This window comes from Cariama cristata, unplaced genomic scaffold (genome assembly GCF_000690535.1).
Source record: "Cariama cristata isolate BGI_N322 unplaced genomic scaffold, ASM69053v1 scaffold17942, whole genome shotgun sequence".
Classification (NCBI taxonomy): Eukaryota; Metazoa; Chordata; class Aves; order Cariamiformes; family Cariamidae; genus Cariama; species Cariama cristata.
The window spans coordinates 40,178-55,164 of NW_009602365.1; the positions used below are offsets into that span (position 1 = coordinate 40,178).

The 14,987-nt window shown below is 39.6% G+C and overlaps 1 protein-coding gene across 1 annotated transcript in view; it reads right to left on the bottom strand.

Annotated features, from left to right (window-relative positions):
* Positions 1-6,910: 6,910 nt before the first annotated feature.
* Positions 6,911-14,987, bottom strand: part of HIBADH (3-hydroxyisobutyrate dehydrogenase) — a 76,818-nt gene continuing 68,741 nt past the window's right edge. Inside the window, exons 6-7 of the mRNA XM_009694750.1 lie at positions 13,184-13,340; positions 6,911-7,908 (exon numbers count right to left, since the gene is read on the bottom strand). Of these exons, the coding sequence (XP_009693052.1) occupies positions 7,750-7,908; positions 13,184-13,340 (316 nt within the window). The 3' untranslated portion in view covers positions 6,911-7,749. The remainder of the gene's footprint in view (positions 7,909-13,183; positions 13,341-14,987) is intronic.

A 14,987-nucleotide genomic window follows, 5' to 3' on the forward strand; every position in this document is an offset into this window, starting at 1 on the left:
AGGCGATGAGTATTTTACAGCCTAGCGAAATCCTCTTCAGTGAACACTTCAGCTCTGGGATCCTTCTCCCGCAGACACAAGCGTCTGCTTCCCAACCCTCTCCCATGTACGCTCTTTACCCAGCCAAGGATGAAAGCCACCAAAGAGCAGAGAGAAGTAACTCTTCTCCAAATTTCCACGTATGAGCTATTTTTCTATTTCTCACACTCCAGCACTAAAGAGGCTCAGCAAACGTGCCAGACTGCCAGTCACCAATTGCCTGTTAACATCTCTGTAGAGGAAAGGCACTATTTCCAAATCAGGATCCTGCCCCTTCTCACAAAGCAATTTTCTACTGAGATTTTTAACTAAAAGGAACCTGGTAGCTTTCCTGCAAGTAAATAGCTCGTTAAGGCTGGAAGTAGGGGTTGTGTGCAAAGACTGTCCTATGCAAATCAGAGCTGATGAGCACTTAACTAATCTGTTTACAGACCAGAGCTGCTGGGCAGGCCTCAGCGATTTTCTATCAAAGCAAAGAACCATTCTTTATGGGCATCTGGTTGTCCCTGAATTGGTAGTTTAAGCATATACCCTTGCTTCAAAGAAAGATCAAAGGATTTATTACTTCTAAATGAGTGCATTATTTCCACTCACTACTTTCTTGTTTGCAACGTGTTATTAACAGCACCATGGCGGGGTTACCTTAAGACTCGACTTTCTCATAGATTCCTGAACGTGATTTTAGATGTTATATGTAGCCTATAATATGCTGGCTGTTACATAGATGAAGAAGGAAGTAAAATACTAACAAACAGATTAGAATATCCATTTGTGGAAAACAGATTAAAAAAACCAAAACAACAAAGCAAACCACCTATATTTTAAATACAAGAAAATGGTATTAAATTAATTGGCTATTTTTAATTTTTACTGTAAATGTGAACAATGAGTCTATTTCAAAATGACAGGCACAGGTCAGCAGACAGAGCCGTTTTGGCTCCTCTTCATGTGAAAAGAAACACACATCGCTCCCGCTCTCAGAAAAAGTTGAGATACCACAGTCACGAAGTAGCACAACGACCAGTTCAATGAACAAATTCCTATTACCCCATAAATGCCTGCCATCTCCATCCTTTTGGCTTACTGTTTATAGCTCCGTTTACTTATTAAGTCTGGAAGAAACAAGGGAGACACATTCATTATGTGCTTTCTGGCACTATTGGGAGCACATGGAAAGCAAGTAAGACCGAACATCTTATTTGCAGGAACACTGAAGGCCTACAGTCAGCTCGGGCACGGCACTGGAAAAGGAATTTTTGGGAGGAAGTGCAGAAGTAGATTCCAGGCAGCCAGGGCCAAGGCAGACAAAGCTGCCAAAACTAGAGCCACAAGCGGCCCCAGGGAGAGTTTGGAGAGGCTGGTGTGATGTTTATTGCTCAGACAGCAGAGCTGGGTGGTACGATGGGGGACAGGAACTGCTTTCTGCTGGCTGTGACTTTAGTGCGGGTATCTAAAGATGTCTGCGGACTCGGTGTCTCCGTCTTTATCACAGTGTCGGAGGGAGCAGATTGCGGTTTCCTTATCTGTTTTACAAGGAACCACCTTCCCTTGATAGACCTAGTAGGTCACACAGCACAAGATGCTGCCTACTTCTCTTTTACTTGAACACAGACTCCATTTGCATCCACATAAGCTAACACAGTTATCTACCCAGGGACAAGCAGTAGAAAAAAGTCCTAGCAATAGGATGCGTGGACAGGATCCAATGGCTTTCCAGTGAGAGTAACATGTTGGCGTCAGGTCCTGTGTGCTACTGATCTCCATTTGCTTCACAGTGTTCTTCTCCCTTTCTCCTGACAGGGACCAGAAACTGGCTATTTTTGAGCATGAACAGCAAATGTAGCTCTATTACAGTGAAATGCAGGAAATAAACAACCAACTGACATACTGCGGGCTCTTGGTGCCATGCAATATACGGGTTCAAACAAAGTAGAGCTTGTATGAAAACCTCATATGTAGAAATGGAGAGGAATCCAAGCACATCTTAAATCCATGTGTCTGAAGCTCCGGCTTCAATCACCAGTGACTGCGGCTAGTCTTTTTTTGTGGACTGCAGACTGACGGGTGGCTGACACAATTACACACCAGCAAGGGGACTTGCCCTGGGCATCATACAAACAGAGGAAGGAAAAACAGGGCACAGACTGCCAAGATGATGCTGTAAAACAGACAACAGCTACAACATCCAATGTGTTAGCCTACTAAATATTGGTCATTGAAAGCTTCCAGGCTCTAATAGCCATGGAATAACATGACTGGAAAGCAAAAATGCCCTACTGTTGCTAGCCACAAACTAGCCAGTGGAAACAGGTTGGCTGCACGGCACTCCTGCCCCAGTATTTACCCAGCTTCCCAGGAGAGCTTCTGGGACTAGAGAGCTGCAGATACACAAGCTAGCTTACGGCTGGCTCAGGTATGCCTGCAACCAGCAACTACAGCCCAGTTAACACCGTTAACGTCCTTTGGAAGAAAGCACTCATAACACAGTAGGCAGGTCAGAGATTTGCAGACGTATCCTTTAAGTTACTCCCCACATAACTTGCTTCCCTACAGCTGTTGGTGCTATAAGTTGCCTGCATAAATCCAAGCTAGTTTTGTCATGTGTCTCAAAGTGGAAAACAGACAGCAGCAACACTTGATTCTGGCCAAATAAAGCTTACGTCTGACCACATTTGAAGGCTATTACTTTTGTTTTACTTGTCGGATTTCTCCTTTGAATTTCAACAAGACAAAATACAATTCATTTCTTTTCTGAAAATACTGTAAAGACTGAAATGTATTGTAACAATATTTGCATGTCTTTCCAGGGTAGCTGCATTTCAGGTACATGCAAACTTATCTTTTTATCAGTTGTATTTCAGTTGGTTTTGTCCAGTGCTCCAAGTCTTTTTGGAACCGGTGAACTTCATAAAACATATATTAGCACAATTATTATCTCCATACATAGCATTTACTTTAACAAACAGAACACTGTCATCACTGATGCAGGCTCATTAAAACTAAATGAAGAAACAGACTGAGTTATCTCTGACCTCAAATGAAAATCCAGACCTCATCTTGGGGTCAAGGTCAAAAGGAAGATTTGGGTGTAAATGCAGAAAGAGCCAGACGGCTTTTAATTATACAGTAGTTATTAGGAGACATTTAGTACTTTAGAAAGGTTTATCCACCTGTTTCAATTTACCCCAAGTGCTCACAATCCATGATGAATGCCAAAACAAACAAAAAAAATCACTGCCATATGAATGTCTAGATCCATATCATACATCTATTGAACACACCAACCATAAAAATATTCTCTGTCCACCTAAGAAAACTTTGTAACTGTTGCTATTATTCTTATTGGAAAAAAATTAATGTGTAACTGTGCCAGCATGCAGGATGGGTTGTGACAAATCACATACAGAAAGCAACAAATCTTAAAAATACCAGCAGCCTTTAAAGACCATACATCCATTATGCTGTTGCACAGAATGGCAAAGACATCCTTGTTATTGAAAGCTTGAGCTTTTCAAAAGTACGGTTTATTCTAATTTGTAGACATTGAACTAAACTTCTCCCATTCCTGAAACGTAATTTTTCAATTTTGCTAGGCTTGCAGTAAGAGTTCTAAGAACTTGATACTGAAGTCAATAAAAAGGCTTCCCCTCTGCAAGCCTCCTAGACTTTAAGAGGGCCTTAGCAAACCTTCAGTCTAAAATACTGCAGAGAACCCTAGCTCTACATGTTCTATCAATGCACCAAGAAAACAAAACAGACGTTTCTAAACTGCTTCAAAGTTTCCATAAGTTATTAGCCAGCCTTGTAAAGACAGACAATATTCTCAACTTTTCTTGAGAAAAGCTGAATTACATCTATTTTTCTATGAAGAAGGAGAAGACTATGATAATATAAAGACAAATCGAAAGCAACAGGTATCACTACCGAACAAGTTAGTACCCTCCGAGTTGTGCCTGGATACATTTGGTCTTACAAATCAAGCTGGTGGACTAAAAGCATAGAAAGACATTTATTGCAAAATACAGCAGCCTTTGTATGATGGTAGCCCCTCTCTGCTTGCTGCGGTGGCCTCAGTCTTTCTGTTCCATAAACTGTTTAATAAAATCTTCCTGTGGCAAAGAGCCGTAAGATTTAAACAGCTGAAAAGACAGGTAGCTCTGTTCTCTGGCAGAAGGGAGAGCAGCTATTCTGTCCCCCTCCTCATCTCTCTCATCCACTGTGGGCTGGGGATGGAGACCAGCAACATCAACTTCAGCGGCTCATCCTGGTTCCTTCCTCCCACAGCCGCCACCCCAACTTCTTGTAATCCTGATGCCAGAAATGTGGCACAATCCCTGCCGGAGGGATGTGCTTGAGCTCCTCCGGAGCTGCACCTCGGCCACATCTGCACTGGAATCAGGTGGGCATTCAACACACACTGCAAAATCTTGGCAGTATCGTACTTAATGGCAAAATTCCCATTGATTAAAGCAGAGCCAGAATATCACGTATACTACTTTTACTTGGTCAAAATACCTCTTCTTCCTCCTGAGGCTTGTAAGAGCCGTAAATAAAGTTAAAGCAATATAGTACTCAGCAGTTTTAATAGAAGGCCTCCTCTGTTAAACGACCACCAAAAATAGTCGCTTAGACAGGTTATACTGAATCATAAATGAGAGAAGGCTGCTTAGGATTTTTTTTAAAAACCATCACTACTTTTATTGGTAGTCAATGTTTTCCTGTTAGTCAATAAATGCATTTGATATAGGTGAGTTTCCAAAGTAAGCATGATGGGAGGGCTAGTTTAACATTCAAACTAATTTAAAAAGAAGTTACCTCAAGTTTCCCTTTGGGACATTTGCAAAATATGCAGTTAATTTGTTGCACCTAAATTGTATGTATGTACTGGGAGGTGATTAGTGTAGAAATTCAACCAATTTTACAATCTTTCTGTTCAATTCAACAAATTGCAGTTTTCAACACCTGTTTCTGGCAGTGACAACAGTTTTAGTACTTGCTTAATTTCCACAGACCAGAAGTATACCCCAAGCAAAAGATACGTTATATACATATGCGCAGGCAGAATATCCATAGCTATCATGAATACCATCACCATTAAATGTATCCAGTCACATAGTATTCCCCTGCAGAATTTGGAAAAAAATGTGTATTCTAATATAAATTGTATTATTGGCTTCAGGTATTGGACATCATTAAAGGTTTCAAGGCACTTTCCATAATAAGACTTATTTAAAAAGTTGTTTCTAACTTTGCCAAACTAACTGCTTGTTCTAAAACTTTACATGCTGGCTGTCTGCCCTGAAGCTGGGGCTTTTGGTTTTTTTGTTTTGTTTTGTTTTTAATTTCAGCCAAAATCCTCCTCCAAGAAGGAGACCACAGAACATTTTGTTGGTTTGCCAAAATAGCATTCTGGCAGCCTCTCCTCCAACTTGAGCACCCTATGCTTTGGAGTAGGAATTTAAAATTTGATCAGAGGCTGTGGGGGAGGAGGAACAAACCCCAGGAAGCCTAAGCTACAAGCTTTTGTGAGAAACATAAAAATAACAATGAAGTTTCCACATGCTTAGCAGAGACTTTATGATTTCAGAAGCTAAAAGCTTCAAAGAGTGTGTCTCACTGAGCATATTCTCTTCCCTCACGGCTCCCAACATTTACGTGTGCATACAACATCTTCAGAAAACAAATGATTATGCTTCCTTTGATTAAGCCCAGGGTTACAAGTAAATCCAGGGTTACTGGTAAACCCAAGGTTACCAGCAAACACATTCATAGCAAACACCGCTACAGGTTGGGGTGGGCAGCAAAAGGAAGCATCTCTCAGCAGTCCTGCTGATGCCAGCCAGATCTTCAAGTCAAATACAAACGAGTCAAATTTAAACAGGACTCTCCTACAGTTCCTTACCTCATCCATTATAAAATTTCCAAATTAACAAGGATCCTACAAGCAAAAACATCCTTCACTACTTGACCTCAAATTCATTATGAGACTAGATCCATCCTTTGTATTACGTGAGGCAGGAGTCCTGTAAGAAAAAATGTTACAGTATGTGGTCTTGTTATCAAAGCTCGAACCACACGTGCAACTATAGCTCCATGTTTCTGCGTTTTCCAGCATTTGAGTGGTTGACTTTGCAATTTTAATAGTTTTTACTGCAGTAAAAACTATTTTACTGCAGTATGTTTGTGTCGATTTTCTGAATGAATGCAATCCTGTAGAAACAGTCGTTTTATCAAAAGAGAGACAAACAGTTTTTTAAAAGTATGACTGCTCCCCATATTCCTACACTCTTATATAACATTAATGAGCCCAAATCCCTGAATAATCTGGCATGTCAAACAGTTTTCAAAGAAAACTGGAAGGAAAACAACAGATCAACCAGTACTGTTTAATGACTTTTGTATGATGTTACTAATGTGTTAAAACATAATGTCCAAGTTCACAGAAGATTATCCACGGACTTCAGCTAATTCAAGCACACAATTTTGTTACCCAAATGTGCATATATAAAAGGATCCATCATACAACCAAAATAAGAATGTAAATGCATAATTGACCATTAAGCCTAGACCGGCAAGTAAGTCTGAATGTGAGTAGTTCTAGCAAAATCAACATGAGTATTTATAATCATAAAGGCAAATGTGTACCTGTGCTTTTGCAAGATGAAGGAGATGGTGAATGGTTAAGGTAATGAATATGCAAATATATTACCATCTGCATTTCACAACAAGAGCTCTTGAAAAGCTTGGTTTTGCAAGATAATCTGTAGAAAACCAAGCAAATTAAAAAGCAAGACCTCTTAGTACAAGTTTTTGGTTAATTCTGTGTGTACAAGAGTGCATCAAAACAAAAAGCAAACAATCATACAGCAAGTATTTACCAGTATAGATTTTTATTTATTTTCAAAATAATGGGGTTTGTTTAGATTTAAAATACTTCAGTAATTACCTAAAACAAATGTACACTTTGTTAGAACTTCTGGTAAGTGCTGTTCTTGAGTTCTGAAAATGTGTGACAGAATACAAGAAAATATAAAATTGGGTTAGCAAAATACAATAATGGAGCTTTACAAGAGGGACACACATTCTATGTTATTTTAACTAAGTCTATCAGATAAACATGCTGTAACAGCTCTCCACTTAGAAACATGTGCCTATAAACTTAATCTGCAACCTGAATCCCAGGAAAAATTCACTACTGATCAACTCAAGGCTAGTAGGTCCAAGGAAAAAAAAAATCCGTCTCAAGCTGTGTTTCTTCATTGAACAAACCTTCCCTTTTTCCATAAAGTATTAATTTCTAATTTTAATAGATCACTATATATCATAAAATCACTATATAACATTCTCTTACTGTTCAAGATTCACCTAAGTTTGTAGCCATAATGTAAGTTATTTTATATGCAAACAGTTAAGTGTTTCATAAAAAAATATTTATATATTGCATCTAGTGAAAAAAAAAACTTTGATAGTTCTTAAAAAAAAAAAAAGGAAATCACTGTCTGGCTAATTGTCAAACAATCCCTTCCTCTGGTTTGCTTTTTCAAGAATTATGAAAAGAACCTGGAGTTCATTGTTATCTAGACAACCAAAGATGATTAGTCTGTATGGGATCAGGATGCACGGTATTTGATTAAATCCACATACTTCTCAAACGAGCTATAAGGATAAAAAAAATGTGGTTTGTTATTGTGTCCATTTCCAAAGGACAGCTCACAAGGTTTCCTCCTCACGTAAAAACTGGAACACAGCTGAGAAGTCTTTCAGGGCATAGCCTTTTGCACACATCATCCTGTAGATCTGATGTGCCTGGGATCCCAAAGGAACTGGTGTCTTTGTGTTGGTGGCAGAAATCTGGGCCAAGCCAAGATCCTGTGGGGACGGAGAGGAGGGAGGAAGAGGGTAGAGAGGAAGAACGGAAGGAAAGAAAAAGAGAAAAAGTCAGGGGAGAAACAACGTTATAAATAGCCATGTACATATTATAGGTTATTTAGATTCCATTGTGAAGAGAACTCTACTGCCAACAAATACTATACTCCAGCCCTAAAATTTCGGTCGTGGAAGAAGGAAGGCTTGTTTAATGTTTCATTTTCAAAACAGTAACTCAATGTTTTATTCAACAGAAAAAAATCAAACTTTGCAAGGCAGGCAACCTCCTTCGGGACAGGAGGAACTTTAAGATTTTAGATCGCTATATAACCTGGCAGCAAGACTTAGACTCTTTTTCCTCATTTTGTTACATCATCTCCAGGAATAAAATTTCCCTGGCTATTCACTTAAGCATTTCACATAGGTTTTAACGGCATCATTTTCTTGTCTGGGCAAGAGGACATCTTTCATTCTAAAAAGAGGTTAAAAATCAAGCAGGAGGGATTTGAATAACAACAAAATTGAAGCCACTTAGCATACATACGTTTATTGTAATGTGACCAGTTAATAGCAAAATGATAGGCATAGGCCACTTTGTGAACATGAATGGTTTGCAGCCTAACTAGAAGGATGTATTAAAGAATTCCTTAGGAGACTGTCCTGGGTCTGCTACAACTCAAAGTTTTCTTTAATGACTGAAGATAAAGGGATACAGAGAATAATTCTACTGCATTTTTAAACACTATATTTGGGGAAAAAAAAGGAGGTCGGTTGCACAGAGGATGAATTTGAAACCTCTCCTCCAACAGTCTTTGGTCAACTACAGCGATAATCTGAAATAAACAGGACAGAACTCAAAGGCAACTACCAGGTACTATGACTAACGATAATTAGTTAGAAAGAGTCAGCTGCACGCACGCTGGACAGAAATGACAAGCTAGGCTGGAGGATGTCTTGAATTCTAAGCTGAATCAGACATGAAACCAACCAAAGAAGGAAAAGCTAACAAGGGCCTGGATATATAAACAGATCTCTTCTCTAAATATGCAAGTAATGCCTGCACTCAAGGTTGCCTTTATAAGGTGTGGCTAATGAAATCAATTTTGAGGTCCACACTTCAAGAAAGTTGCAAAAGAACCTCTCAAGTGTTACTAGGAGGTGCCTGGAGTTTCTGTCCGTCCAGGACTATGGTGGTTTATAGAATTTGCTGTGGTGTTTGGTTTGTTGTTTTTTTTTTTTGTTTTTGTTTTTTTAATAACAAATCTTTGATACAGAAGAACCGGGAGACTGTAGTACTGCTGAGAGCACCTTCGGCTTCTCAGGGATGACTTACAAGACAGGTCTTTACTTTCTGTGTGTCTGGATTTGAATTAGCACAAGGAAATTCAAGATCTTACTCTACTCTCTAAATGTCACTTTGATCTGTAAATCGGCTCTATAAAGGTCATTCTGATACAAATCAGAATTATAGTTACTCTTCCTATTACCCTCAAATGACTTTAAAATCTAGGAAAATGGGAAAAACATACATATCAGATGTCACAGGATCCAAAATATTCTTCATCTGCATCAGGGCAGATCATTCCTTCTTGTCTAGCAATTCTGTTGAAAGACTGATGACCTGACAAATCTAGGAACAGTTACTTTAACCTCACTTACAATGAGATATTCCATGACGTATTCCTAGCCTCTTCTAAACCCTCTTCATGAAACTGGTTGCTGTATTATCCATTTTATTCAACAAAGCTTAAATCACGTCATAGAACAGTAGAATGGCAAAATCACCTAACTCCAAACTAGTGAAGGTGCTTGGTTTTGTTAGTGGTGATCGTGATCTATTTCTCCCTGAAGGGGCAATCCCTGAAAATTCTGAATAGACTGCTAGCACAAATACAATCTCATAAAGCAGGTCTGTTCACTGTAATAACGAAACTCTGGCTCCAAGATGGCTGAAACATGAGACAACATCTCAATAATTAAAAGGACAAGGACTCCTGACTGCAAAGTGCAGGAAGGTTGTTTTGGTTTTTTAAATTCCACTCTATAAATTAGAGCTTTGAAGGAAAAAAAATACAAAATGTGAGTAAAGCTTATCTTTAACTTCAGGTTGTGAAATATTTTGCACATTTTCTCTTGAGGTTGGAGATTCCTCAAGTGAAATAGCACAAAACAACTCTGAAAGAAATTTGCCCTTTGCCAGCCTTTTTGGAAAAATGAAAATCAGAGCATAGTTTATGGCTCCTCTCATACTCTTTGGAACTGACAACATCTTCCAGATGTCTCACTGTACCAACTATTCTAACCACTTTTTCTCAGCTTGGAACAGGGAAACAGATTCTTTTTCAGAATCTGCTTCCAATGCTCACTTTGGAAATACCTGGTTCCTTACATTAATTTTGCAGTTGACATAAATGAAACTGCCATTTAACTCAGTAACTGTGTTACTCAGTCACTCTTAGATATTTTCGTTGTGAAGTATTTTCTTCTCAACCTCAGGGCTGCACCTACCTCCTTCTCCTTTGAATATAGCTTTTCTTTTTTTCTTCAGTGCAAAAGCACGCTCTGTATTTCCCAGAAAAAAACTCCCCTACTCAATTCGCCAACCGCGTTGTATGTCACATACCAGGATGAAATGGGTAGTAGCAAAAGTCTTTCCACAAACTAAGGAGCAGTGTCTTAATAGAGGTCACCACTGCACCAAATAATACCCTGAACACGGTCAGCTGTCTTGGCTACTTACTCCAAGTAATCTTCTGTCTGTATAGAATAACATAGCATTGCTCAAGAGGCATGAGAGGAATTTAGTGTCTCTCCTTCTTACTGAGGATTCCAGCCAGGAACTCTTCAGGACTGGCAGGAGAGGCATAGTCAGAAGAGGTGGACAGCAACTACAAACCTCTCTGAGGAACAATCCTTTTAGTTATCACTGACTCTTTATCATCAAAAGCTGGCAGTTTCAACAGGCACAAGCCAGGCTGCTATTCCACCAATGAAAGGAAGATCTTTCAAGGCAGCTTCCAGAGGAGATGAAGGTCCCTCTTAGAAGCAGACCAAAAGAAAAAAATCCCTTTACAAAGAAATGTAAAAGGGAGGGAAGGAAATGTATGCACCCATGATGTTTATACTATGAGATTATTCTGGACAAGAGTAAGAGTTAAGAATCATGAGAACAGAGACCAGAGTGTGAAACAGAACACAACAGGCAAAACGGACTCTGAAAACAGCATACAAGATGGAAACAAGAGCTTGGAGGCAGGGCCAAGATCAGGTTGCTTATCTCTAATCAATAGCCTTGGCAAACTCCAAACAATAACCTAACACATTTTATAAATCAATAATTTAAATAACACTTTATTGTCCCCTACGTTCAATGATGTGAACACGACGTAAAAACTGTTGTTTTCCAGTATTTTAACACATCCCTCAAAGAAATGAAAGCTTCTCATTGTTGGTCCATAAACACAAAATGCAGCAGGACCATTGAGGGGTTTTGAGCCATGCAGCATTAGCAAAAATTTTTGGTGCTACCACATGCAAAACAGTCTAGACCCACTCTGGACAGAATTTGGCTAATTCCACTGCATATGCAAATGCACCAATTGATATAAATCAACTGCAAAATAACAGGAACAGTATCAGTAGGCAGGTATTACATACAGGAACTCCAGCACTGTGGAGATTGCATGGCAATATCTGAGCTTGATCACCAGCTCTGAGAACGTTGTTATAGTTTTAAGTGCTTAATTTCCACTATACTTGGAAGAGCTGAAAATGGCCAGAACGCCTAACCAGTTGTGAGCACTCATAAAGTGGTATGCCTAAAATCTGTCCTGTATGAACTCAAATGCCTCCCTCAGTACAGTATCCCCATGAAACGAATATTTAGTGTGAAATCATTTCCTGCATGTAAATGCTTAGATGAGAGATCTCTTCCAGGGCTGGTTTTATAATTTACCTTAGGCAATCATTGTGCTAAATGCAGAAGTAGTTCAAGAGTCAGAGTTCTATAGCTCCTTCCTCCAACTGTGTGTCCTCATCAGTGGGATGCAGAGCCCTGACCTCCTTGCCTACTTTCCTCTGACCTCTAAGAGCTTTGCTTTCCTGACCAGAGAGTGACTCAGGACAGTGCTTTTCCTAGAATAGCCAAGAGCATGGCAGTAAGTGCACTATCCTAGGATAGAATAGCTGTAGGTTACAACTTCCTCATTCTGAGACGGACCCAAAACCCAGATCTCCCACTTTGTGAACAAGTAATTTAGATTACTAGGTTATTATTGATAAGCAGCACTACCTTATCGCTCTCTACAATGACCTGAAAGGAGGTCATAGCGAAGTGGGGGTCGACCTCTTCTCCCAGGCAACCAGTGACAGGACAAGAGGGCATAGTGTGAAACTGCACCAGGGGAAGTTCAGGCTAGAAATGAGGAGGCATTTCTCCACAGAAAGGGTCATTAGGCATTGGAATGGGCTGCTCAGGGAGGTGGTGGAGTCACCATCCCTGGAGGTGTTTAAGAAAAGACTGGACCTGGCACTGCGTGCCATGGTCTAGTTGACATGGTGGTGTTAGGGCAAAGGTTGGACTCGATGATCCCAGAGATCTCTTCCAACCAAATCGATAGTGTGGTTCTGTGATTCTGCCACCAACAAAGACAGCTTAGGAGAACTCACACCATGGTGCAGATACCTGTAGAAAATCCATCTGTGGGGATGTGGGTGTGGGTTGAAACCTGTCTGCTTTCTGCATTCCAAATGGCCTTAGGCAGAAAGACAAGCACATAATCAGTTGGCTTAGCAAGGAAGGGGATGCTAGAGGGCATGTCCAGTAGCACAGTTTAAAGTATCTGGAAGAGATTGGGCCCCAAATCTTAGATGCTCATGCCACTATTCACACCTAATCAGGTTACCTGGATTTCCCCAAATTGCATTCTTGAGCTTAGGCACCTAAATTCTAGAGCAGTCATGCAAGAGGCACCTAAATGGTTTCCTGAATGTTTGCCATACACACAAGTCCTTCAGGACTCCTGGATTAAGGCAGAACTCAAAAAGACAGTGCATATAATCTCACTGAGTGGCTCAGCAGTAATAGTGGCTAGAAAGAGGCTGGAGGCTAAGGAAAAGCCCCCTACACAACTCATTAATTCAGAGCTACAGTAAGAGATTGGGTTCGTCTCTGTTCATGCACACATATTTCCCTGTAATAATAAATTTTCACTAAGAATGTTTGCTAGAAGCCCAGAAAGCAGCAACTGTACATACTTTACATGCAAGTGTTACGTACCTTAGCCATGAGTGTTGTTCCAAAGCCACCTTGATAATTATTAGCAGATGGTACTCCTTCCATCACTCCAGGAACAGGGTTGTATGTGTCGCTTGACCAACAGCGACCTGAGCTCATATTTAGGATTTTGGCCAGCAGCTTTGGGTCAAGGCCTAATCTGTCAAAGGTCAAGGAAGAGAAGTGTTAATGTCAAAATGCACAAGACATGGGTGACTTGTTTTATATCTTAGGACCCTACCATCATTTCTCTCCCTTTATTATAAGTCATGAAAAATGACAGAGTATTGATGTTGGGGGTAGGGATGCTGTATCTTAAATTAAAGAGCATCAATCCACCATTTAAGCAGTAGGTTTTCAGAGCTTTTTTCCTTTTGCATTAAGTGAATCCCCTTCACCTAGCAATTTTGAAAGTGCAAGCAAAATAAAGGTCCTCTGAGAACAGTAGTTCTCTTGTATTTCAATTACTAAAAGGCATGCTCTGTTCTGCTACCTACTAGGTCACATACTTGTTCTTCATACCAAAATTATATTCTCTAAAGCTGAACAAAGCAAAAAATTCACAAACAAGTGTGGCAGCATGAAAGTACTTGTGCAATGTGCTTATATGTGAACATTAGTGCATTTTTTATGTAAGCAAGATAATGCAAATGATCCAGCTCTAATAATGTGAACAAAAATGCTACTTTTCTCAAAAAACATTACTACTGTATACATCTATACATCCTTTATTTTGCTGTTATTAAATCTTCATTATATACTCCTGCTTATGAGGCAAGTCTGTCTCTCACTGTGACATATGTTATCTATTCGCAAATATTTATTATAGTTCTGGGTCAACTGTTGATAAGGTTACTGATCCTGCTAAAACAAAGCTTGTCCAAGTAGAAATGTCATTTGTTCTATCATGGAGCTGACAGCATAAACTGCTGCTCAATGTAGACCCTGAAAGTTCTTCCACATTATAGGAAATTAACCCTCTTATGAATTCACATTTATGCTGATATTAAGTCATAAGCGTAATTTTACATCAATTGCATTTATACTAACAATGAGCAGCAGCAGTTTATCTGGCTCTGTACAAATGTTCAGTTACGCTCATGACAAAAAAGAAAGCAAGGGAATTATCTCCAGTAACAATCCAAGAGGAGAAAAGGACATTTTAAAAACAATATATCACAACCTTTAAAGTTTTTTTAGAAGCCTACACTCTTTACATTAGCTCTCACGCCACAGACTTTCTGCAGATCTCCATAGCCATGGCAATCCTAACACCGCTTCCAGGCGCTGTAGCACTCAAGGTTTTAATTTGTAGATGAGAAAAGCCCATTACCAACGGAGTAGTTGTGAAATTTTATGTCTATGTATTCCAGTAGGCATTTCAGGTTTGAAAAACTACACTTAAGACAGTGGGCCCTACAGCATGGTTCCTGCTCCCGTAACGGCACGTCTCCTGCAATCTGCCCTCCTAATGCAATGCAAGATCACTTTCTGTACTGCAAAGGTAGCTTTTTAGCATTACTGCTCTGCACTCTTATTTACGAATTGCTGTAGCAGTCCTTGGAATTCAATGGAAAGTCCCTGCTGGCCTGAATGGGATCAAGCTTTATTCTCCTCCTCATTTTTTTTCAACTCTTTGACTCAACTGAATGTTTTCAACAGCCATTTATTTTTAAAAAAAGTATTTTCCAGCACCAATATGTTTTCGCAGTATTTGAATTGTACTTTTATCTTGCATAGTGCATCAAAGTCTTCATCAAGAGCCACTCTTAATAACTGCTTTAATTGTTGTAGTTCAAAAAACCCG